This window comes from Mangifera indica, chromosome 19, assembly GCF_011075055.1.
Source record: "Mangifera indica cultivar Alphonso chromosome 19, CATAS_Mindica_2.1, whole genome shotgun sequence".
In the NCBI taxonomy this organism is placed as follows: domain Eukaryota; kingdom Viridiplantae; phylum Streptophyta; class Magnoliopsida; order Sapindales; family Anacardiaceae; genus Mangifera; species Mangifera indica.
Window position 1 is genome coordinate 11,325,965 of NC_058155.1, and position 22,916 is coordinate 11,348,880.

At 34.2% G+C, this 22,916-nt stretch overlaps 3 protein-coding genes across 7 annotated transcripts; 2 read left to right on the forward strand and 1 right to left on the reverse strand.

Annotated features, from left to right (window-relative positions):
• Positions 1–282: 282 nt before the first annotated feature.
• On the forward strand, positions 283–3,507 carry LOC123203763 (polyadenylate-binding protein RBP47-like). The gene is made up of 6 exons (XM_044620232.1): positions 283–951; positions 1,520–2,000; positions 2,416–2,483; positions 2,559–2,689; positions 2,801–2,897; positions 3,113–3,507. Exons 1-6 carry the CDS (start codon positions 616–618, stop codon positions 3,278–3,280), a joined length of 1,281 nt encoding a protein of 426 aa, XP_044476167.1. The 5' UTR covers positions 283–615; the 3' UTR covers positions 3,281–3,507.
• A 6,634-nt stretch (positions 3,508–10,141) lies between these two features.
• LOC123203519 (uroporphyrinogen-III synthase, chloroplastic-like) lies at positions 10,142–18,465 on the forward strand. Of its 5 annotated transcripts, none has more exons than XR_006499312.1 (11): positions 10,142–10,432; positions 12,122–12,209; positions 12,594–12,663; positions 13,120–13,238; positions 14,025–14,120; positions 14,685–14,740; positions 15,158–15,243; positions 15,549–15,683; positions 15,855–15,921; positions 16,016–16,197; positions 18,329–18,465. XR_006499312.1 is itself a non-coding variant. In XM_044619898.1 (10 exons), exons 1-9 carry the CDS (start codon positions 10,220–10,222, stop codon positions 15,901–15,903), a joined length of 912 nt encoding a protein of 303 aa, XP_044475833.1. In that variant the 5' UTR covers positions 10,142–10,219; the 3' UTR covers positions 15,904–15,921; positions 16,016–16,408. The 5 variants fall into 5 exon arrangements, 3 of the variants coding, with proteins under 3 accessions (XP_044475833.1, XP_044475834.1, XP_044475836.1); XR_006499311.1 differs by lacking the exon at positions 18,329–18,465 and adding an exon at positions 17,024–17,277; XM_044619898.1 differs by lacking the exon at positions 18,329–18,465 and having other exon boundaries at positions 16,016–16,408.
• On the reverse strand, positions 17,503–19,951 carry LOC123203518 (serine carboxypeptidase 1-like). The gene is made up of 8 exons (XM_044619897.1): positions 19,469–19,951; positions 19,206–19,313; positions 18,844–19,118; positions 18,525–18,767; positions 18,323–18,441; positions 18,118–18,213; positions 17,940–18,045; positions 17,503–17,840 (listed from the first exon to the last, which is right to left on the reverse strand). The coding sequence occupies exons 1-8, from the start codon at positions 19,848–19,850 to the stop codon at positions 17,697–17,699; spliced, it is 1,473 nt and encodes a 490-aa protein (XP_044475832.1). The 5' UTR covers positions 19,851–19,951; the 3' UTR covers positions 17,503–17,696.
• Positions 19,952–22,916: the final 2,965 nt, after the last annotated feature.

The following is a 22,916-nucleotide window of genomic DNA, read 5'->3' on the forward strand; positions in this document are numbered from 1 at the left end:
TTAATATTATTATAAAAATAAGTGCTTAAATTTTATATTTAATAAGAATTGTAATAAAAATTTAAAATTGAATAAATATTTGAATTTTTACCCTAGCATAAATGTAATTTTAAAAATTGAGCTAACAATTTGATGTAAAATAACCCTTTGGCCTATTTAAATATAATCAAAATTGGGTGTACATCTTTTCCTAATAAATCTACAACAAATATGGAGAAAAATAACAAAAAAATATCTATAATTTGCTTTGCTGCGAGGGTAGCTGGCGGCGGATCAAGAAGAGAGAGACCTCAACACTCAACACCGTCACATGCATATCCTTAGTTTCTCTTAAATCCAACGGTTAAGATTAATCTACACTCCATATCCATTGGCTCTTACTCAACCTCGTTTACAAACCCGCCACACGTATCCGCCATCCTCAACATAAATCTTCTCCTTGTACCCTAACTTCCCTTCTCTCTCTCTTGATCTCAGATTCAACTGTTTCTCTCTCCAAAACCTCTGATTCATTCTATTATTATTTTCTTAATTTAATTGAATCTATAACAAATAAATTAAAATCTTTTGCGAAAGAGAGGAAGATATAGATATATATTTATATTTATATTATAAATGAATAAGACGCAACCAAATGGCTCTGAATCATCGCAGGCAGAGCAACAGCAGAATCAACGGCAGCAACAGCAGTGGGTGACGGTGCAGTATGCGGCTGCACCCATGGTAATGCAGCCGCAAATGATACCACCTCAACATTATCCTATGCCTCCACCGCCGTATATGCCATACCATTATCAACATCCTCATCATCATCAACCGCACGTGCAGCACCTCCAGCAACAACAGCATCAAGGAGGATCCAGTGGCGAAAACAAGACTGTTTGGGTCGGTGATTTGCATCATTGGATGGATGAGAATTACCTCCACACCTGTTTTGGTTCCACTGGAGAGGTCCAAACTCTCTGTTTCTCTCTAGCTCTACGTAGTTTTAATGGTTGTTGATGTTCTTATTAACTCTTCATAAGTTTGTGATGTTGCTATTTATGGAAAGTTATATGGTATGATTAGTTTATTTTATTATACTTGAAAGTGAAAGAAAAGTTGTTGCTTTAGTGAAAATTGTTATAGGATTGGAACCGTTTATCAATTCGGGGCGTAAGGTCATTGAATAGTTGAAAATGCCGAAAAAATTATTTCACGTTTAAGAGTTAATGATGTAATTTGATCCTAAAAATGGAATGACTTCGTTCGTGTATTGGGCATGGCTACGCAAAATGTGAAGTAAGGACTTTAAAAAGGATTAAATATAACTATCTGTGGGGATGTTTTCTGGGATAACTTTTTGTTATAAAGCTTTAATACTCTCAGGAGATGTTATATGTTAGAAGTTTGTATCATTTAGCTGAAATCTCATTACGCCTGGATAATGGAGGTGTTCTGCTTCATTTTTTTTCTTCTGTCTATTCATTTTGTTGCCTTGCCTTCTCATTTCTAACATGTCGTGTTCTATATCTTGTAGATTGCCTCCATTAAGGTTATTCGCAATAAGCAGACAGGACTGTCAGAGGGTTATGGATTTGTGGAATTTTTTACCCATGCAACAGCTGAGAAAATTCTACAAACCTATTCGACAACCCTGATGCCTAATACAGACCAGGCTTTCCGCCTGAACTGGGCAACATTTAGCATGGGTGACAAGCGCCCAGATAATGGTCCTGGTCTTTCTATTTTTGTCGGTGATTTAGCTGCTGATGTTACTGATGGCTTATTGCATGAAACTTTTGCTAGTAAATATCCATCTGTTAAAGCTGCAAAAGTTGTCTTTGATGCCAATACTGGTCGCTCAAAAGGTTATGGTTTTGTGAGGTTTGGAGATGATAATGAGAGATCACAGGCCATGATTGAAATGAATGGTGTCTATTGTTCAAGCAGACCCATGCGAATTGGTGCTGCTACTCCCAGGAAATCGTCAGGATATCAACAACAATATTCATCACAAGGTAGTTAATAACCTTCTTGCATTGCTTGTCCCTCTTCTTCTCTCTACTGAATGAGTTCTCCAGGATTCTTCATAGATTACCCTTCAATGCCACCTCCTCTTTATTGACATAACTAGTTTTTAGACTTCAGTTTCTGTATGAATCAATAAGTAGTTCTAGATTTTACATTTTGAAGTGGCATTCTTTTGGTGGGAATAGTGAGTTTTCTGTCTTTATGCTTTATTTGTCTCTGCTTCTTTGTTGACTTACTTTGGTTCAGCTTGCTCTTATGTTTATTTTTTCTATTGCCTTATGTTTCTAAGGATGATGCAGGACTGGAAAGAGAAAAGAGAAAGACGGAAAATAGTTTTGTAAAAGTTGTCTTCATATTGTCAAGAAAAATGATTCTTTTTCTGCTTTGCTTTTATTTTGGTAGGTGGATATGCATCAAATGCTGCCTCAGGCCAAGGCTTTCAATCTGATGGGGATTCTTCAAATACAACTGTCGGTTTCTTGCTTCCTTCATCTAGTTTTTTTGTTAAGGACCAGCGATTTTGGCTAATACTTGTTTTGTTTTAGATATTTGTTGGAGGGCTTGACCATAATGTGAATGATGAAGATCTTAGACAACCTTTTTCTCAGTATGGTGAAATACTCTCTGTTAAAATACCAGCTGGAAAAGGATGTGGGTTTGTACAATTTGCCAACAGGTGAAATTTCTTCTTGTATTTACCTCTGGCATCCTAGTAAACAAACTAATAATCTAGTTTTACTCTAGTTCTTGCTTCAATCACTTAGTTACATGCGATCTCTCTTAACAGAGATAATGCTGAGGAAGCTTTACAGAAGTTGAATGGGACAGTAATTGGCAAGCAAACAGTGCGTCTTTCTTGGGGTCGCAATCCAGCTAATAAGCAGGCATATCTCTCCCCCATTTTACTACCAAGCATTTTCTTAAAATTGAATAAGCATTATGCTAAATAGTGTACCTGTGAATACTATTTGCATATATGATATTTTTTGATAAATACTGAATTGAGTGTCTAAAAACAATTTAGCTATCAGATTGAGTTGTTATGATGCTATATTCTGTTGTGAGTTCTTCAATAACTAGTTAATTTGTGGTTTAGCAGTTTAGAGCAGATTATGGGAACCAATGGGGTGGTGCATATTATGGAGGGCTGGTCTATGATGGTTATGGCTATGCTCTGCCTCCACATGATCCAAGCATGTACGCTGTAGCAGCCCCAGCCTACAGAGCCTACCCTGTTTATGGCAGTCATCAGCAACAAGTAAGCTGAAAGGGACCGAATGAGAGCATGTAGCTGCTGTAATTAAATGTTATCACGTTAGAAAAGGCAAATCTGCCTGATTTCTCCGTAGTCTGTTTGGTTATGTAGAATTATTATAAAATCCCTTCTGTTATGGAGCGGAGCTGAATTTTGACAACCTGAGCTAGTTTTCTAGGGATTGGATTTATTATTTGCTTAGAACTAAGGGAGTTAATGAGAAACTTATCGTTGGAATACATGATCTTGCAATGTGTGCTGCATTCTACTTTCTGGATGGAGAGTGTCATTGGGTTTGATCTAGAGTAGTGGCTTCATTGCGTGCTTGCTCTGTTTGGTATGTGTTGGAATGATTCGTTAGCATTCTCGTGATCCGCATTTTAGAGAGTTTAAATTTTTGTCATATAAATTATCAGTCTCCTAACTTGAATTACGTTAAGTCCGGAAATTAGTCTCTTCTTGATGTTACATGATTTGCACGAATCCTGGGTAGGATGGCTTGAAGTAATCCCCTCAACATTGTATATAAACAGATTGAGTGATATTATATGGACAAACAAATTATATAAACTGAGATAATAGTATTTGATTAGATGAGTTTGAAGTAAGAGTAAAAATGGATAATCGTATCATTTAATTATAAGTTATCTCTTGCTTTGTATAGATAAGTTTGGACAATTCCAATATAACAAATGGTTATATGAGCGCTCTTAGCTATCTCTCTCTGTGTCAGAAGGTTTTTGGATGGAAACTAGAGGAAGAACTCAAAGGCATCTCACAACTTTTAGGTGCTTGTTGCTGTTACAAGAATTGCATGAATCTGGGGTAGGATGGCTTGAAGTAATCCCCTCAACATTGTATATAAACCGACACAAATTATACAAATTATATAAATTGAGATAATAATATTTGATTAGATGATTTTAAAGTGAAAAAAAAAAATGAATAATCACATTATTTAATTATAAATTATTATTTAGTTTATATAGATAAGTTTGAACAATGTGAATATAACAAATAGTTACATGGGCGCTCTTAACACCTCTCCCTTTGTTATAAGGTTATTGGATTGGAACTAGAGAAAAAATTCAAAGTCTCTCATAATTTTTATGCATTAGTTGTCGTTACATGATTTACATGAATCCTAGATAGGATGGCTCGAAATAATCTCTCTAATATTGTATATAAATAGATTGAATAGTATTATATAAATAAATAAATTACATAAATTGAGATAATAATATTTAATAAATAATTGCGGGAGTTGATTTCAAATTTCAAATTATCTCTTAATTTATGTAAATGAATTTAAATAATTTAAAGAAAAATTAATTAAAATAGAAATAAAATTTACCACGTAAACCTTTTTTGGTAAAATTTCTGTAGTTTTATTTTTTTAAGCAAACCTTACTTTCTATTCCAACAATACTCTTTAACCTATTTCTTCCAATTTAGATTAGTTTTTACTAGAAAATCTTTTATTTTTGAGAGTATATAAATTAAATTTAATTTTTCTATAATTATTAAGATTTACATATAAAAAACAAATTAATTTGTGATGTAATAGTTAATATTTACATACCTTTAGAAAAATGATGAATATAACTACACAAAGAGTGCATGTGGGTTGTGCACAAGTGTTAAAGGTGTGAGTTCTTTTGAAAGGATGCAAAAATTAGGGAAAATTTGAGCGTTTTTGAAAAGGGTGCGAAAATGTGCAAAAGGGTGCGTGTTTTTTCGAAAGGATGCGAAAATGTGCAAAATTGTGTGAAAACATACGAAAGTGTAAAAGGGTGCATGAAAATGTGAAGAGATGCGTGAAACTGTGAAGAGGTGCATAAAACTATGAAAGGGTATGTAAAATTGTGAAGGGATACATAAAAATATAAAGGGGTGTGTAAAACTGTGAAATGGTACATAAAAATATGAAAGGGTGCGTGAAAATGTGAAGAAGTGCGTGAAAATACAAACGAGTGCATGAAAATGTGAAAAAGTACGTGAAAATACAAACGAGTGCATGAAAATACAAAACAAGTGTGGTAAAATGCAAACGAGTGGGTAAAAATATAAACGGATGTGTGAAAATATAAAACGGGTGTGTGAAAATACAAACGGGTGCGTAAAAATACAAACGGTTATGCATAGGTGCTAAAGGTGTGAGTTCTTTTGAAAAGATGCGAAAATTAGGGAAAAGGTGCGCGTTTTTTTGAAAGAGTGCGAAAATGTGCAAAAAGGTGTGTCTTTTCGAAAGGATGCGAAAATGTGCAAAATGGTGCGAAAATATACAAAAGTGTAAAAGAGTGTGTGAAAATGTGAAAAAGTGTGTGAAACTGTGAAGGGATGCGTGAAACTGTGAAAGAGTACATAAAAATGTGAAGAGGTGTGTGAAAAAATGAAAAGGTGTGTGAAAATACAAACAAGTGTATGAAAATATAAAACGAGTGCGTGAAAATACAAAATGGTGTTTGAAAATACAAAACAGATGCGTAAAAAAAAAAACAAATGTGTGAAAATATAAAGAGGTGTGTGAAAATATAAACAGATACATGAAAATAAAAACAGATGCATAGAATATAAAAGGGTGCGTGAGTGCGTAAAATATATTATATATTATATATAATATATAGGGAGAAGGACTATTTCACCCCCAACTTTTGATGCGTTTTCAAAATGTCACCCACGATAGATGAAAATCCACTTTTCCCACTTATGAGCCGTTAATATGGATGATATTTGTTTGCATAAAGGTAAAATATCCATTTTACCCTTATTAGATGAAATGAAAAAAATACCCCTAAATTTAATCTGCCAAATACGTCACAAAATTATTGTGAGAGTTTTTATTCACCCCCCTTAAGTTTTAGAAACTAACATTTCACCTTTTTTAAAGTTTTAAACTTTGAAAACTAACATTTTCACCCCCAAACTTAGGGTTTCTATATTTTTTAAAATGCAGCCGCCCCCTATAACTTTCAAAACTAGCAGTTTCACCGTCATTCTTCAACTTCATCTCTCGATGTCTTCTCCGGCGTCGTCACCAGCCTCTTCCTTCTCTTGGTGCGACGAGGTGATAAGACGAAAAGATCTTCATCTCGCCGTCGCACGGTGCAACGAAGAGACGGAGATCTCTTCGTCACACAATGCGACGAAGAGACGGAAATCTCTTCGTCACTCCACCCAGACGACAAAGGACGACGCTTCGTCATCCTTCGTCGCTCGTTGCGTCAAAGCGTCGTCCTTCGTCTATTCTTCCAGATTGGACGACGCTTCGTCATCCAAATCTGGGCTACGAAGGGTCATCCTTTGTCATCCTTTATAGTCGGAGATAGGAGATCGGTCGAATGAGTAGGCCGTCAGTGGTGGTCAGAGAAGGAAGCAAACCCTATGGGTTAAATCTAAACTTTTCAAACTTTGAGGATGTGTTAGTTATTAATTTTTAAAACCTGGAGAGGGGAAACGGTACAATTTTAAAGTTTTAAGTTTTTAAAAGTAAAATGACGATTTTGCCCCCGTCCCTAACTGAAAAATTGGACGACGGTTTGGTCATGGGTGAAAAAGTGGATTTTTATCTGCCGTGGATGACATTTTGAAAGCATCAAAAGTTAGGTGGGAAATAGTCCTTCTCCCAAATATATATTATATTCTGTATATATTATAATATAATATTATAATATAATATATATATATTAATACTATATATTATATTATATATTAATATAATATAATATATATTATTTTTACACACCTCCTTATATTTTCACACACCCTTTTATAGTTTCACATACCCCTTCATATTTTTACACACCTTCATATTTTCCCACACCTCTTCACAGTTTTACGCACCCTTTCATAGTTTCACATATCTTTTTACATTTTCCCGCATTTTTTCACAGTTTTCACATCCTTTTATAGTTTCACACATCCTTTTATATTTTTATGCACCGTTTCACATTTTCTCGCACTCCTTCATAGTTTCACGCACCCTTTTACATTTTTATGTATCTCTTTACATTTTTCTATACCCCTTCACAATTTCAAGCACTATTTTATATTTTTACGCACTCTTTTACATTTTCTCGCACCTTTTTACAGTTTTATGCATCCCTTTACATTTTTACACATTTCTTCACATTTTTCTCCACCCTTTCACAGTTTCACGCACTTTTTTATATTTTTACGCATCATTTTACATTTTCCCACACTCATTCATAGTTTCACCCACCTTTTTACATTTTCGTATATTTTTACATTATTTCGCATATTTTCGCACCCTTTCGAAAAAACACGCATCATTTTGCACATTTTTGCACCCTTTTGAAAAAACGCGTACCATTTCCTAATTTTCACACCCTTTCAAAAGAATGCACACCTTTAGCACCCCGTGCACAACCCACACACATTTTTTGTGTAGTTATGATCATCATTTTTTTAAAGGTATGTAAATATCAACTATTATATCAGAAATTAATCTATTTTGTGATATGTAAATTTTAACAATCACGAAAAAATTAAACTTAATCTATATACTCTAAAAAATAAAATATTTTCTAATAAAAACTAATTTGAATAAAAAGAAATAAGATAAATAGTATTATTAGAATAAAAAATAAGATTTACTTAAAAAGATAAAATTACAAAAATTTTATCAATAAAAGTTTACACGATAAATTATGTGCTAATTTTAATTAATTTTCCTAATTTAAATATAACAAACGGTTATATAAGCACTCTCAACTTACTCTCTAGTCTTGACCATAGTTCATGAACTGACAGTTTCAGTTCAAACTGTCAGTTCACAGTTCGAAAAAATAAGAATCCTAAACCGAAACCGTAATAGGGTGATTTGTAATTGATTCAGAACCGACGGTTCTAGTTCATGACCCCCGTTTAGAATCGACAGTTTCAGTTCATGACCCTAGTTTGAAACCGATGATTTCGATTTATGACCCAGTTCGAAACCGACATTAAATTGTCAATTCTAATACATGATCTTAATTTAATTTTTAAATTATTAATTACAATAATTGAAAATTAAAAGAAAGGCTTGAATTTAATTTTTCAATTAAACTTCCTACGTATCTTCTTGAGGTTTAGAAGAATTAAAGCTTATGTAGTTTTTTTACTTTTGCATAATAAAAAATAAATTATATGATTAATTATGAAAGATAATAAAAAAATAAAATTGATTATAGGAATAAATTCTATAATTAATTATAAATTGTATAATAAAAATTGAAATTGAAATTAATAAAAAATAAAGAAAGAATTTAATTAAATTTGAGAGAATTTGATTGAAAGATTGAGAAAATATTAAAAATTGAAAGAATGAGAATGAGAGTAAATGAAGGAGTTTGAAGGATTTAGTGTGAAAGAGTTAAGAGATTGAATAGATATATATAAGAAATTTTTTTATAAAAAATTAAAAAAAAGAGGGGGTGAAACAAAATTTACAAAAAATTTAAATCTTTTGCAAGACCAACCCCTTGCGAAAGATTTTGAAATATGCAAGGCCCCGTCCCCTGCATATTTGTAGGGAACCATTCCCTCCATGCAGGGAACGTTAGTTCCTTTTTTTGTTTAATTTAAAAAAATAAAAAAATTCAAAAAAGTAAAATAAAATTATCGATTCAAAAACCCAAACTGTCGATTCATAAATCGAATGTAAACCCACGGTTTACGATTTCAAATTATATAAACTAAAATCGAATCATCAAAATCCGATTTCAATTTTAGTTCAATCCGATTTCGGTTATTTCCAGATTAATTTTGATCTGATTCACATGCCAAACTGATCTGCGCCCAGGCCTATTACTCTCCGTTTGTCATGAGGATTGGTACGGCGGTGTCGGATCTGCTGGACCACAAGGGGGCACAGCACCCTATAGTTGGGTTCGCTAGATGGGAAGCAAAGAATAATAATCATAACAAGTCTTATCCAGTCCTTAATCATCATTGGCTTGTCTGCAAAATTTACATACTTCATAGTTTTTATGCATTAGTTATCATTGCATGATTTATCTAAATCTTAGATAAGATCACTCGAAATAATCTCTCTACTATTGTATATAAATAGGTTGAATAATATTATATAAAAAAATAAATAAATTATATAAATTGAGATAATAATATTTAATAAATGATTACGGGATTTAATTTTAAATTATCTTTTAATTTATGTAAATAAATTTAAATATAACAAACGGCTATATGGGCACTCTCAACTTACTCTCCGTTTGTCATGGCGGTGTCGGATCTGCTTGACCATAAGGGGGCACAGCACCCTAGAGTTGGGTTCGCTAGATGGGAAGCAAAGAATAATAATCATAACAAGCCTTACCCAGTCCTTAATCATCATTGGCTTGTCTGCAAAATTTACGTATTTGATAATCAAACACAAATCTAATGTAATTTCGAGACAGTGGTCCATTGTAGCATTGAGTACAGCTCATGCAGGCAATATTTAAATAAAAGCAATTAATTAAACTAACCATTTTTAAATAAAAAAATTATAAAAAAATAAAAAATAAAATGTCATTTACCCATTTGCCCTTTGTAGTTACACCCATCAAACAAAAAAAATCAATGAAAGTAGACTATTTTAATTAATCACCTTTATTTTTTATAATGTTTAAAAAAATATTTTAATTAATTATCCTCAAAATAAACCGGATGTAGCGGTGGTCCGGTGGATGCACATTAGTGATGAGCGATAGTAGATGATAATTGATGAGGTCATACAAACGCAGCCACGTGTCTTCCAGCAACTTCTACAGGTGTAACTACTGTTAGCTTTTGGCCGTTTCATTCAATCTAACCATTATTATAATTATTTTATCCAGAGCTAGACATTTTATGAATAGAAAATTAATAAATGATTTAATTTAAGGGCCACTTCATTTGATAACAACTGGCCCGGCGTCTTGTTGATTCCTCTTGGGGCAACACGTTTCAATGGCACAATTCTCTCTCTTCTCTCTCTCTCCTTCTTCACCTCCTCCCGCTGCTGCGTTTCGTCTGCGACTTCACAATCGCAGCCGACTTTTTTTTCAGTTAAACAGAATTCAAGCTTCTTCTGATTCTACTTCTACTTCCGCTCGTGATTTGAATCCGAAAGTCGTGGTAACCAGAGAACGTGGCAAAAACGGAAAGCTCATCGAGGCTCTGGTATACATTTTGTTGTCTCTTATGTTTTTTCTTGTTTATTTATTACTTTAATGTCATACATTGTTTTCTTTTCACTTTGGTGAACGCTACTGCTGCGGCTTTGTTTCACTTTTGTTTTTCTAGCCTTAGATTTAAACTTCGATTATCATCCAGTTTCTGTTAATTTTGTATATCTTCGGGAATTGTTTGCTTTTTTTATTGCTCATTTTGTACTATAATTTTACTTGTTAAGTGTTTGATCAAATGCTCAATGGATCGTTGACTATTTCCGTAATATTTTCTTTCAATACTTTTTTCTTTGTATTTCTCCGACTGTGTTTTGTTTTTCTTTCAATGTAGAATGAATTTTATCTGTTAGTATAAGGCTGCCTCTTTTGGAAAAAATATAGTAAATTTGTGTAGATTAACGTGAGCTAGAATTTTTTAATTTAAAAAATGTACTAGTAATTAATATAAAGCGTCATGTTGATATCAAAATGGAAAAAAAGATAAATAAATCTTATGACTCTTTAGCTGAATTTAAGTTTTTTGACCTGGTGTCTTCTTTCGATTGACTAACAATTTGTAAATTATTTTCTGGTGAATTTATTTGAGTAAGTTTGAAGGCATGCATTTATTATCGTGAAACAATTGACGAAAAATAAGATAAAAATGATTCATCACTAAGTGTTCATGGCATGTTATCACATGAAACCTGTGCTGGTAGAATCTGTTGGTGTGTAATGAATAGCATTTCAGAAATGGCCTCATTTTTTTTTCTGTTATTTAATTTATTTATTTTTGAAACTTGCCTACATAAACTAAATTTCTCCAAAGCCTACAGTGAGCAGGATTTGATTTTAAGATCTTTAGACTTCCCCAAGAATCCAACTGGTTGAACTAGATGGTTCCTAGTGTATCGTCTTTTAAATATAAATGACTAAAATCCTTTGCAATTAAGGGACATGTTAACTAGAGTCTTTTTCTTTACTCAGTGTGCATATAAATTTATTTTATAATGCGTGAAGTTGGCTTTTTTAACCTTCATCTGATAACTTCTTTAGAACATAATCTATGTTCTATCAAACCTCCCGTGGTTGTTTCTACTATGTGCTGTGCTTACTGCCCCAGTTGTTTCTACTATGCTATATAATTACTGCCATGGTTTTTTCTATTATGCTACATAATTTTGGTAATAGTTTCCTTCCCTCTGAGAATTTTGTGTTTTCAATGCTGATTTGTTGCTTTTTCTATGCATTGTCAATTTTTTGTCACGCTCCACCATCTTCCCAGACAAGCATCAAATGTTTGTAATCCTTCTTTCCTTTGGGTGTAAAAAATTTATATTTTCAGTTGTTCCTTATCTTTTTTTTTACTTGGTGGCTGTGACCTGATGAGCACATGAAGTAATGTAGAGCATTTGAAAGTACATATTTTATTATTCTAATGTTTGTAGTGCATGTCGTGGTTTTACAAATTTATATGAGAATTTATTTGTTAGTAAAATCTTGTATGGTTGATTTTTGTTGTCTTGGGGCCGCTTTCACTTTCACTAATGCAAATACATATAATGAAACTGTATCATACGGCCAAGGCACCAGGCAGAGTTGATTTATCTGAGACAAAAGAATTTGCTGGACGGTATTTTCCTCTGGCTGTGCACTTTCAATAGAGGATAGTTCTGAGATGGAATTTTGTTTGTGGATACAGGCAAAGCATGGGATTGGTTGTTTGGAGCTTCCACTTATCCAGCATGCCCAGGGACCTGATTTGGGTAGACTATCTTCTTTACTAAGTGGTTAGTTCTCTACTTAGCTTCCAATGGAAATTCTAAAATTTTCATTTAGCTTGATAGTAGTATGGAATGATTCTTTCGTGCATGTGCCAGCTATTCCTATACTTGGGCCATTTGTAGTTTGAGAGAGTCTAACTAACCCTTGTACTATGAGGGGATATGTTTTGTGTGTCCATTTTAGTGTTTTGTGAGACCACCGAGTATTGTTCTCGTGTACCATATGCTCCTTACCAGCCTAATTTCACTGAAGATGTTCTGCAGGGTAGAATTACTTTTTTCATTTGAACAATGGAAATTCTCATGTGATGTTTATTATCTTATGGTCCAAGATGATAAGCATATGAATAAATTTCTTTGTCCTTCTTATTGTATCTTTCTGATGGACAGCAGATGCTGCATTCGACTGGATCATCATAACTTCACCTGAAGCAGGTTCTGTCTTTCTAGAGGCATGGAAGTAAGGTTTAAAACTCATTAGTTTTGTGCAATTTGCTAAGATGTTTCGATGTGTTCTATTGTTTATTTTTTCTAAAGATAGTCAATGCTCAGATGTGACATAAATGTGAGCGTGCTTTAATTTCTGCTGACCTAGGTGTTTTCAGATTAACATGCTTGTGTACTCGTTCATTTTAGGATGTTTCTAATTATCTGCATGCTTCAACCACTCTTGTAGTTGTGCGTGAGGTGAACTTATATTACTGGATCATAGATTTATCTTTTTTCCGAAGTGTCAATATATATTATCATCTAAAAGCTGTTTAACTTTATTGTCTGGATTGACTACAGAAGGATTGAATAAGTGGAACTGATTATGTTGTTCCATAAGCTGTTTTGAGTAGTGATTCTTCTTTTGTTCATTTGGTTTGTTTTGATTATCTACAAGTAAGAATCTATACTTGAATTTGAATTATAGGGAAGCTGGTACCCCTAATGTTAAGGTTGGTGTTGTGGGAGCTGGCACAGCTAGTATTTTTGAAGAAGTAAGGCAATTGTCAAAGCATTCCCTTGATGTGGCCTTTACACCATCAAAAGGTATTCATGGATGTGGATATGTGCAGGAATTCTTAAATTTTATATTGCACTATTTTTGTCTGTTTTGCATCATTTAGTATTCAAGGAGACTAGAGAAAAAGAAAACACATTCCAAAACCTTGTAGCTGCTTAGGAGTGAAGTTTTTGGCAAGCGTTTTTAATACGCGAACATAATAATAAATGAAAGTGTGGAATAGTTGCATCCATAAACTGTTAAGTTTCCAGTGAAAAGGTCTTGTTGCTTTGCAGATTTCTTTACTTTAAATTTATGGGTACGTAGATTTTAAATCTAGATACCAAAACTTTTGTTTGGAATATCAGCTGATGGTTTTGAACTTTCATCTGGTTGGATATACATTAATGTCCAAAGCAATGGAAAATTCACTTTAAATTATTATTTTTCATTGTTTTACTCCTCAAATTATTGTAGTAAATAGCATTGTTTCTATATAAAGAAAGGAAACTTTCACAATATGTGTATAGACATGTAATTTTTTTCCCTGTTTCTTCTTTTTACCCTCTTTGAAAGTATTATGTTGAATTACTTGTGATTCGATCATCATTAACATGATAGTGGCATTTTACTATATCATGTCATTGGTTGGACTTATAATCTGATTGGTTTTATGATAATTATGCAAAAATAGACATCAGTTACTACATGATATCCAACTAATGATTCTGGGGTTTAAATGCTTCTAGATTGCTTTTTTGGTGTCGCTGTTTGGTTTCTAATAGCATCTGATTATGATTCTAACCGTTTGGGTAAATTGTTCTTCCTTGCAGCTACAGGAAAAGTTTTGGCTTCAGAGCTTCCAAAGAACGGGAATAAAAGATGCACTGTTTTGTATCCTGCTTCTGCAAAAGCTAGCAATGAGATTGGTATGTGAAAAGTTCTGGTTGTATGCTTTACTTTTGGAGGATGTTCTTTATTTTTTCTCCTGCTCTGATACTTATTAATTTTAGTATTGCTACATCTTGAATTATTACTTATCCCTATGAGGTACATAATTTGGTTGGTTCATGCTACAGTGAATTCCTTTATCTTTTTTAGGACCAGTTGTAATCCTGATTTTGTTCAGTCTTTTAACTGCTAATAACTGGATTTTAATTAATTATAGGATTCATTCTTGCTTTGTTATATGGAGAATTTAAGGCTCATTTTAACTTGTGGGATAAGTTTTGATAACACGTCAATAAATTGTAAACAATATCATGGTTCTGATGCCAGTATTTTGTCGATATATATTAAGAGAAATTTTTTAGTATATGTGGTAATTCATAAGTTTATATTACAGGTGAGCTTCCATAATTTCTAATGTTACAAAAGAAAATATGTTTGATAAAATGTTTTATAATTTGACTCCTTAGGTATCATACTAATACTGTTATTTTCGTTATTGAGGTTTAATTGTTTTGAACATCTATTTTTCCTGTATATTTCAGAAGAAGGATTATCCAATCGCGGATTTGAGGTTGTGAGGCTGAATACATACACAACGGTTAGTATTTCAATGTTGGCACATTACTTTTGTTTCCTCCTATGGGTGGTATAATTGCTTTTTGCTTCGATAATTTTCTTCTTGTCTTTACAGTGGTTGTTCATCACTTAACAAGTTATTGTTATGTTGTGTTCCTCTATAAATCAAAGAGTTAATGCATGTAGGGTGGCCTAATGATGATTATTGTTGAGAAGCTAATTTTATCTGTTGCAGACTGTTGTTCATACCTACCTTAATAATTCCTTGGTGTCTTGTTTGAAATGGTTGTTTGACAACCTTGATGACTTATTACTGGTTGAAGGTCTCCTTAGTAGGCAGTGGAGTTTTATAATTACTAAGAGTTTTGATGTGCTTGAGTTGATTATCAATATAATCCTAGAACTCTTAACTTAGCAACCACCTTGTAATTTTTTCCAGGTACCTGTTGATGATGTTGACCAGACTATTCTGAAGCGGGCACTTTGTACCCCAGTTGTTGCAGTTGCTTCACCTTCTGCAGTTCGGTAAGTAGTTGGTGGTAGTAACATCTAATATATTTTTTCATCCTGGACTAAAGTTCTATTAAAAGCCTTTGTATCCATCAATGAGGAAATTATGACTTGAATATACCAAGCAAATCTGGTTTTTACCGTGATCAACTTGATGATTTTTGATAGACAAAGGTTCATGGAAACTCTTGCATTCTTATTACTTCTCATTTTGTGATCCCAAAATGACTAGCAGGTTTTTCAATGTGATAGTTCTATTCCAAATACTTAATTCTTCTTGGTAATATATCTGCATTTGTCGAAAACCTGTGTTGCAACAGTTCCTGGGTCAATCTTATTTCAGAATCTGAACAGTGGAGCAATTCAGTTGCATGTATTGGTGAGACTACTGCTTCTGCTGCAAAAAGATTAGGCCTGAAAAATGTTTACTACCCAACACATCCTGGACTTGAAGGGTAATCTTCTTTCTCATTTAATTTTTTTTTTAACGTTCTGCCATTATGTGGTGCCTCCGTAATATATATATTATTTGAATGATCATCTATAATATTGTGTTTTGCCCTTGAGCTTTAGTATATTGTAATATACTAACTGCAGGTGCTGACATCTTATATGTTTTGTGGCAGATGGGTTGATAGTATTCTTGAAGCCTTGAGAGCACATGAACACATCTAGAAATTTTGAGTTATTCAGGTGATAATTATAGTGATCTTTTGCCCAGCAATGTGTTTTAAAAAAATTGTCATTATGTCCTTTCTCAGTGGACTATTGAGCCTTTCATTTCTAGTTTTCCTCCAGCTGGCTGACAAGGAATAATCAGGCAAGCTCATCAACAAACAAGCCATAATTATGACAGGAAAACTTGCAAGCGGCAGAACAAAAAGGTGCTGAGATGTTTGACATTGTGGAGACATTGTATCTCATTGGCTGAGCTTTCCTTTGAGGTCACTAAAGAAGCTTTCTCTATATGTATGTGTTCTCCTTTATCGTATCTATATATATGATTTTACATAATTATACTATTACTGACTGGATTAGGACTATGCAATATTCTTGAATTGCTGAGAACCAGCAAAGTTTTTTTAGGACTAAGCTGTGTGATTACTCTCTGTGGATTCTGTTGTTGTATGATCCTTCTGTACGTCTTGAGTTTATAATGGAAAGTCCCTTCTTTCTGACACCTTTATGCTCTTCATGTCCAAGATTGTTAGCTGTCCTACCATAAAGGCGTATTTTCAGGTTTTAATAGGATTTTATACCTGATTGTCAGTGTTGCACCTCACAGTTGCACAAAGTCGTGCTATATTAGGACAAAACTAGCTATAAAGGTTAATTGTTATTATGAGGTTCTCTCTGCGTTCACTTGTGTGTGGTTTTCCTCTCTCTCTCTCAATAATGTTGGAACTAATATAAAGTTAATTCTGTAACTGCTGGAAGTATAGACGACGTTTTTTAACTACTGAGAAGTGGGCCCTGCTTGATTTGATCTCAACATAAGAATTTTGACATCTTTTGGCGTCAAGAACAACAGGCTTGGATGACATCGAACTGTTTCATTGATATTTTATGTTTCCTGTTTGCCATTCTAATTGTAAGATTCAAGTGCTCTTCGGATTTGTGAGGAAGGTGGAAATTCGCCTGAAGGAAAGAAAAGATCATGGTTGTGCTGGTTATGGTCGGTTACTAGGAACCGTATGCCCAGCTCCCCCACAGATCCTCCAACCTGCAAGTGCTACATACATTTTAAGATAAAAAATATATACATAAACTAAGTACAGCTTTGGATTTTTTTCAGGTGCGTGGATGATGAAAACACTAACAGATACCGGGCACATGCATTACATGCAGTGTTATAAAGCCCAAGCTGGTCGGTTTAACTAGGAACCCCTGTTAAATCTAGTTTGATTGATAAATTAAATTCATTTTATTTATTAGATTAGATTGATCTGGGATTGAGTGATATGAATCATGTGTTCAATTAGTGGGTCAATCAGACAATCATTTTGATGTTATATTTGTATCCTATAAAATGAACACTTTAAAATTTTAGTTATGTTATGCTAAAACTGATTGGACAACCCTTTAACCAAATTAAAACCGCATTATGTCCAAGAACATAAATTATTTAAAAGATAACCCGTAACAAGGTTGCAGTATTTGTGTCCAGAAATAAATGGTTCTGCATTGGGGAAATCTCTCCGGCCAGTTTACAAGGAAAGCAGTAAGCACGTTAAATATAATGGCTTAAAATTTTCCATTACGTAGAAGAATTGATTTGGATTGAACACTTCATCAACTCTTGTTTCAGGCGTACTGTACTTATGTGAACCTTGGAAACAGAGCAAGCCAAGTACTAATTGATAATACATTTTCCTGCAAAAGCTTTAATCAATCAATCTCCCAAAGAGAAGAAAAAATGTTGTCAGTTGTGTTTTCCTTTCAGTTTTCAGATTACACTTCCAAACTATCTAAGCTGGAGGTGGAAGCACCCCATTTATGAATGAGGAGAAGACCACTAGCGCCCGAGCCGGCTGGTAACTTGGAACAAAATGTCCAGCCCCTCTTACAGTTACAAAAGTGAGATTTTCGAATCCAACAGCATATCCTCCAACCTTCAAACACAAACACCCCAGTCAGTTTTGACACCGTTTGTAGCATTTCAGTAGTGAAATTATTCTTCTAATTATTAAGATACCGTGTGAAATACTTGCCTCATCTTGGGTGTACCAGGGGTACCAGACTGTCTTCACCGGCGTCCCTAGTTTGTTAATGGCATACCTACTGCAGGTTACAGGTAAAGCGCCATCTGTATCGCCGCTGCATACATTTTGAATGGTTAAGTGCATGAATTTGTCAGAAGATGAGTTTTTATTTTGTTGCCTTAATTACCTGTATATCCATATGCGAATTCCTCTTGCCATGAGCTGCTGAATGATTGGCAATACTGTTAGCTGCTTATCTTTCCAATTTCGATTGATTTCTCTACTGTTCTCGAGCATGACCCAGAAGACATGACAGAACTAATGTTAATGGATTATTAGAGTGGAATATATAATGGCTGAAGTAAAAATTATTAATGTATATAAAACTGTGCCTGCAGGATTCCCATGGATGAGGAAGACTAGTAACATTTGCATGAAGAGCTCTTTGAACTTGAGGAATGTTCAAGTATCTTTTGATATAATTTTCTGAGCATGGGTCGAAAGCTGAAACCTGCGGTTTTGCATTTTCTATTAGCAAGAGAGATTAATATAATACAACTGTACATATTGTACAGACATTCAAAATATTCTTACAGAATGAAACTTCAAGGAAGAATTGCACGAGGGAGCATAGATATCGTAAGAGTAGATGTTTCCAGCCGCATCCAGTGCTTCATTTATAAGTTTCAAGCATACTTTGTCCGAAGAATTCAGCAAAGTAAAATCACAGTTTGAGGTAAGTCCATGGTAAATTTCATCAGACATGAGAGCATGTGTCCAGTAAAAATCCACTGCCCCTTGTATAGTTGTTTCAAAGTCGATATACGCGTTACCCATCTAATCCATCAAAACTCAGTTAAAGCTCAAATAAAAGCATTGAATTCTGAAATGTTAATTCTTTTATGAAACTTACAGCAATTCCTCTTAGATTGATTCTGGTTTGGTTGGTGTTCTTGCTGTTTTGAAGGATTGCATGAGCAAGCTGTGGTATGTAATGTCCTGCATAACTCTCTCCAGCTATGAAAAATTCCCTGCTTTTGTACTCTGGGAACCTTTCCAGCCAGTTAACTAGAAATGTATAGGAATCTTGAGCACTTCTGTAGTCTCCACTTAATTTATAGTCTGAGGTTGTGTTTGAGTAGGAAAATCCAACACCAGCAGGAGATTCCAAAAAGATTATGTTGGCATCTGGGATTTTTAGAAACCAACCAACTTATATTAGTTACTTTCTATGGGCAGTGTTGAGCATGACTAAGAATTTACTTGGAAACTCACCCTTGTTCCATGCATATTCATTGTGGCATAGAGTTTTACCATCTTTATTAACTCTAAATGGCCCAAGTTCCATTAACGCTCCAGCCCCAAATGAAGAACAACCAGGCCCTAGCCATGAGAACATGTATTAAACATGAGCTTTTGCAATCTAGATGACAATAAACTTCATATCTTCTAGTGGGAAATAAGTTTCTATGTCTATATTTTTCTTCTTTTGTTTCAGTTTACAATTACATTTCTCGGCCAGATGAGCAGAGGCTTACCTCCATTTAGCCACAAGACAAGAGGCTTGGAAGAAGAATTCACAGCCGCCTGAACAAAATAGTAGAACAATGCTCTGCCTGCTTCATGGTCCACCGTTACATAGCCTGAATACTGATCAAACTCCACTTCCGGAGGTTGCCCAGGCAAGCTTTCGATCTTGTCCTTTTCCTTCTGCCCCTCCTGGGGGCTTATATTTACTGCTGAATATTCTGCAGTGGAATATTTATCAAAATCATAGCTTGCAAATGCATGGGATGGTCTCTCCCTTGACAGTTCCTCCTTAACAAATTTGAAAGGATTGATATCAATCCATCCATAAAGTTGAGTTGAGCTGGCCAAGGACAAGAGAAACATCCAAATGAAAAATGCAGAAGTTGCCATTTTTAATAGCCTGGAATGAATTACAGTATATATGTGTCTTCCATTTTTCAAAATGAGTTTGGTGGTGAAGAGGTTGATCAACCAAAATTGACCCTACTTTGAAAAAAAGAGAAATGCTGTAAATTATGTATTGGTCGACTGTCGTATGTTTGAATTTTGACTTTAAGCACTAATTAATCGGTGAAAATGGACCGAGATATTGCCTTGGTCATATGCAGGTATTACATAAATTAAGGCCAGGCCAGCTGTTGAGCAGAATTACAGTCGATACAAAATTAACAATAATATGTGACCACCGAATTATTAATGCTTGTAATAAAATAGTTGTCGAGTGACTGTAAATTAAATGGTAGCTGTCGCTTTCATTATGAGTTGTTCACTGTTATTTTTGCCAAAAAACATTTGCAGAGTTACCTCAGTTGGGAGAGCTTCAGAGTTCAGACTGAAGTTCTGCAGGCGTGTTCTGTCCGGGCTCACCTCGATCAATTATCCTTCTGGCCAAAATTCTTCTCATATGGACCTGAAAAATGGGACAAGCTGTCTCATTTGAGAAGATCAGGGATGATTCGATCCAAATCCAATTGATGGGGGTTGAATTGAGTTTGAATCAAGATATGTAGACTGGGCTTTTTTATCTATCATAGGTTGGGTCTTAAAGATGGGCCTATGATCTGTCAAAATAGGAGCCAAATCGAGTTTGGATCAAATCTTATAATGCTCAATTTCAATTTGAATTTGTTCAAATTGATATACAATATCATTAAAAGACTGTTGGTAGGTGGACAATGTTGTTAGAGAAATAAATAGTATTATAAATAAACAAGTTGAGTTGAAGTTTCAGTTAAAGATCGATTTATTCGAATCAAACAGAGTTAGCTCAAATCAGATCACTCCTCTGGAGAAGATACATAGACTGGGCATTTTTATCGGTTACAGGTTGGGTCTGAAAGATGGACTTATGATCTATCAAAATCGGGGCTTCAAATACCTCAGATGCCATATTATGGCCTCTTGATTCTTATCTTGTTTGTGTTGATGAAATATGGGGAGGTTCAGAACTTTATTTGTTGCATATTTACCAGATAGAGCATGGTTAGGCTGGAACTTCACTCACTGAATTTCATTTATAAAGACTTCCAAGCTTGCAATAGATCCTACTCCCTGATATATACAGCCATTGAAATTGAGTTCAATCAGTGCTGTACTCTTTCCAGGAAATGTCATAGAGGTCCTTTTTGAGCCGGTGCCCATACTCACCTCTTTGTCCGTATCCAAAAATTAAAGCGGCACACACATTTCAACATCTGCTTCTGCCCATATATATGCCGCAACTCATTGTAAGATGAAGCTTGTTTTCAGAACACCATTGCAAAATTGTCAAGGTAGCTTGAATGATAAAAATTAGAAGGGTCGAAATATGTTAGGGTTATTGTTTTTTCCTTTGTTGACAGAAAGAAAGACTCATAGATGAACATTTTAACCGCTCTGTATAATGGGTACCATCAATGCCGAATTGAAAGGGGAATGGCCTTCTTTTTTGTCAACTTCAGTGACTAAAATGGAATTATAGTGGGAACTGTGAAACGTAAAAGGGAGCAGTAGTTAAAGAAGGACGTATATGTCAACTGGATAGGGGGACCAATTCATATGGAAGAGCTGGCAAAACTAAAATTTAAATTGACAATGACCATTCAATTACAAAGTATTCTACTTGCAGTTGAATATAATTGTGAGCTGAAACCTGATTCAAATTACTTAATCAAGATAAATTAAAAATTTAATCTTGATATATCATGGGTCTCGAACCCATATTTTTATACTTGTACACCCTACCTTTACTATTTAAGTTACCCTGGCCAATGTTACATGCATATTATCTTAGTCACAGACAAATCCAACAAGGAAAAGGTAACATGGCATGGATTCCAGTTGGGAGCTTACTTGGCAAGTCTGCCTGGTGAGCTAGGAAATGAGCTCACGCTACTGACTTCCTTTAATCCTTTCTCAATGAAAAAATTTATTCAAATCGGATTATTTCTTTGTAACCAAATTAATCATTTCAAATAAATAAAACTCCAGATTAGTTTTATAATTATTAAATTAAGTAAATACAAGATTTAATTTTAAAATATTACTAAAAATTTGGTTGCGAGCACTCACATTATGAACTTTGATTCGCAGATTGAACATCTCTTACTTTTGCGAAGCACTGTATATGACTTATTCACCTTTATTATAAAATAATGGAGATTTGTGAGAGCGTCTCTTCAAATAATTATATATTGGGAATGGAGGCAAAGATAAGACAGTGACACAGAGATGAACTTTACAAACTTAATGGACCCCAACCTGAAGTTGTATTGATGCTTGCCACCACGAACCTTTTAGCATGAGAGCTGCTTTTGGCCTTTTATCAAAAAAGAAAGAAGAAACTGCACAAAATTTTGCAAAGTTGTTTCTATTTTCTATTTAGGCCTGATGCAAACAGAAAGCGGAGACTCAAAAACCTATGGATGCAGTCACAAGCTTCCAATGATAACGGGACCAGCTGAAGCCTCTGCCAGCTTTTGACCTTGCATTGATATTGTTCATGGTCTTGAAAATATTTCTCGAAAAATCATACCCTGGAGACAGTAACAAACTTGACATTGTTTTTCAGCAATTCGTAATTGATTTCCTTTCAGTGCAATATATTTTCATGGTTGAACATTGGCATAAGGGAAAAGTAGAAAAGGAAAGATGTGGGTAATAATCGATAAGCTTTAGTGAAAGGGAAGAGCTGGTACAATCATTTGAGTGGCATGAAGATACGAGTAATTTTTATCATCAAAAGTCCCCACACTGAAAAGCATTAAAAACCATGTAAAGCATAAACTTTACAGAGAAGACGTGTAATCTTTGGTCAAGAAACGAAGAAAAGAAGCCAGCTTTGAGTGGTGAAGGTGGAGTGTCCAAACATGCAAACATGGGTTCAAAACTTTCGATAACAAATCAAAATTAAGCTTTTAACTTATTTAGTATAATAATTATAAAGTTGGTCAATATAACTTCGATTCAACCTTGAAA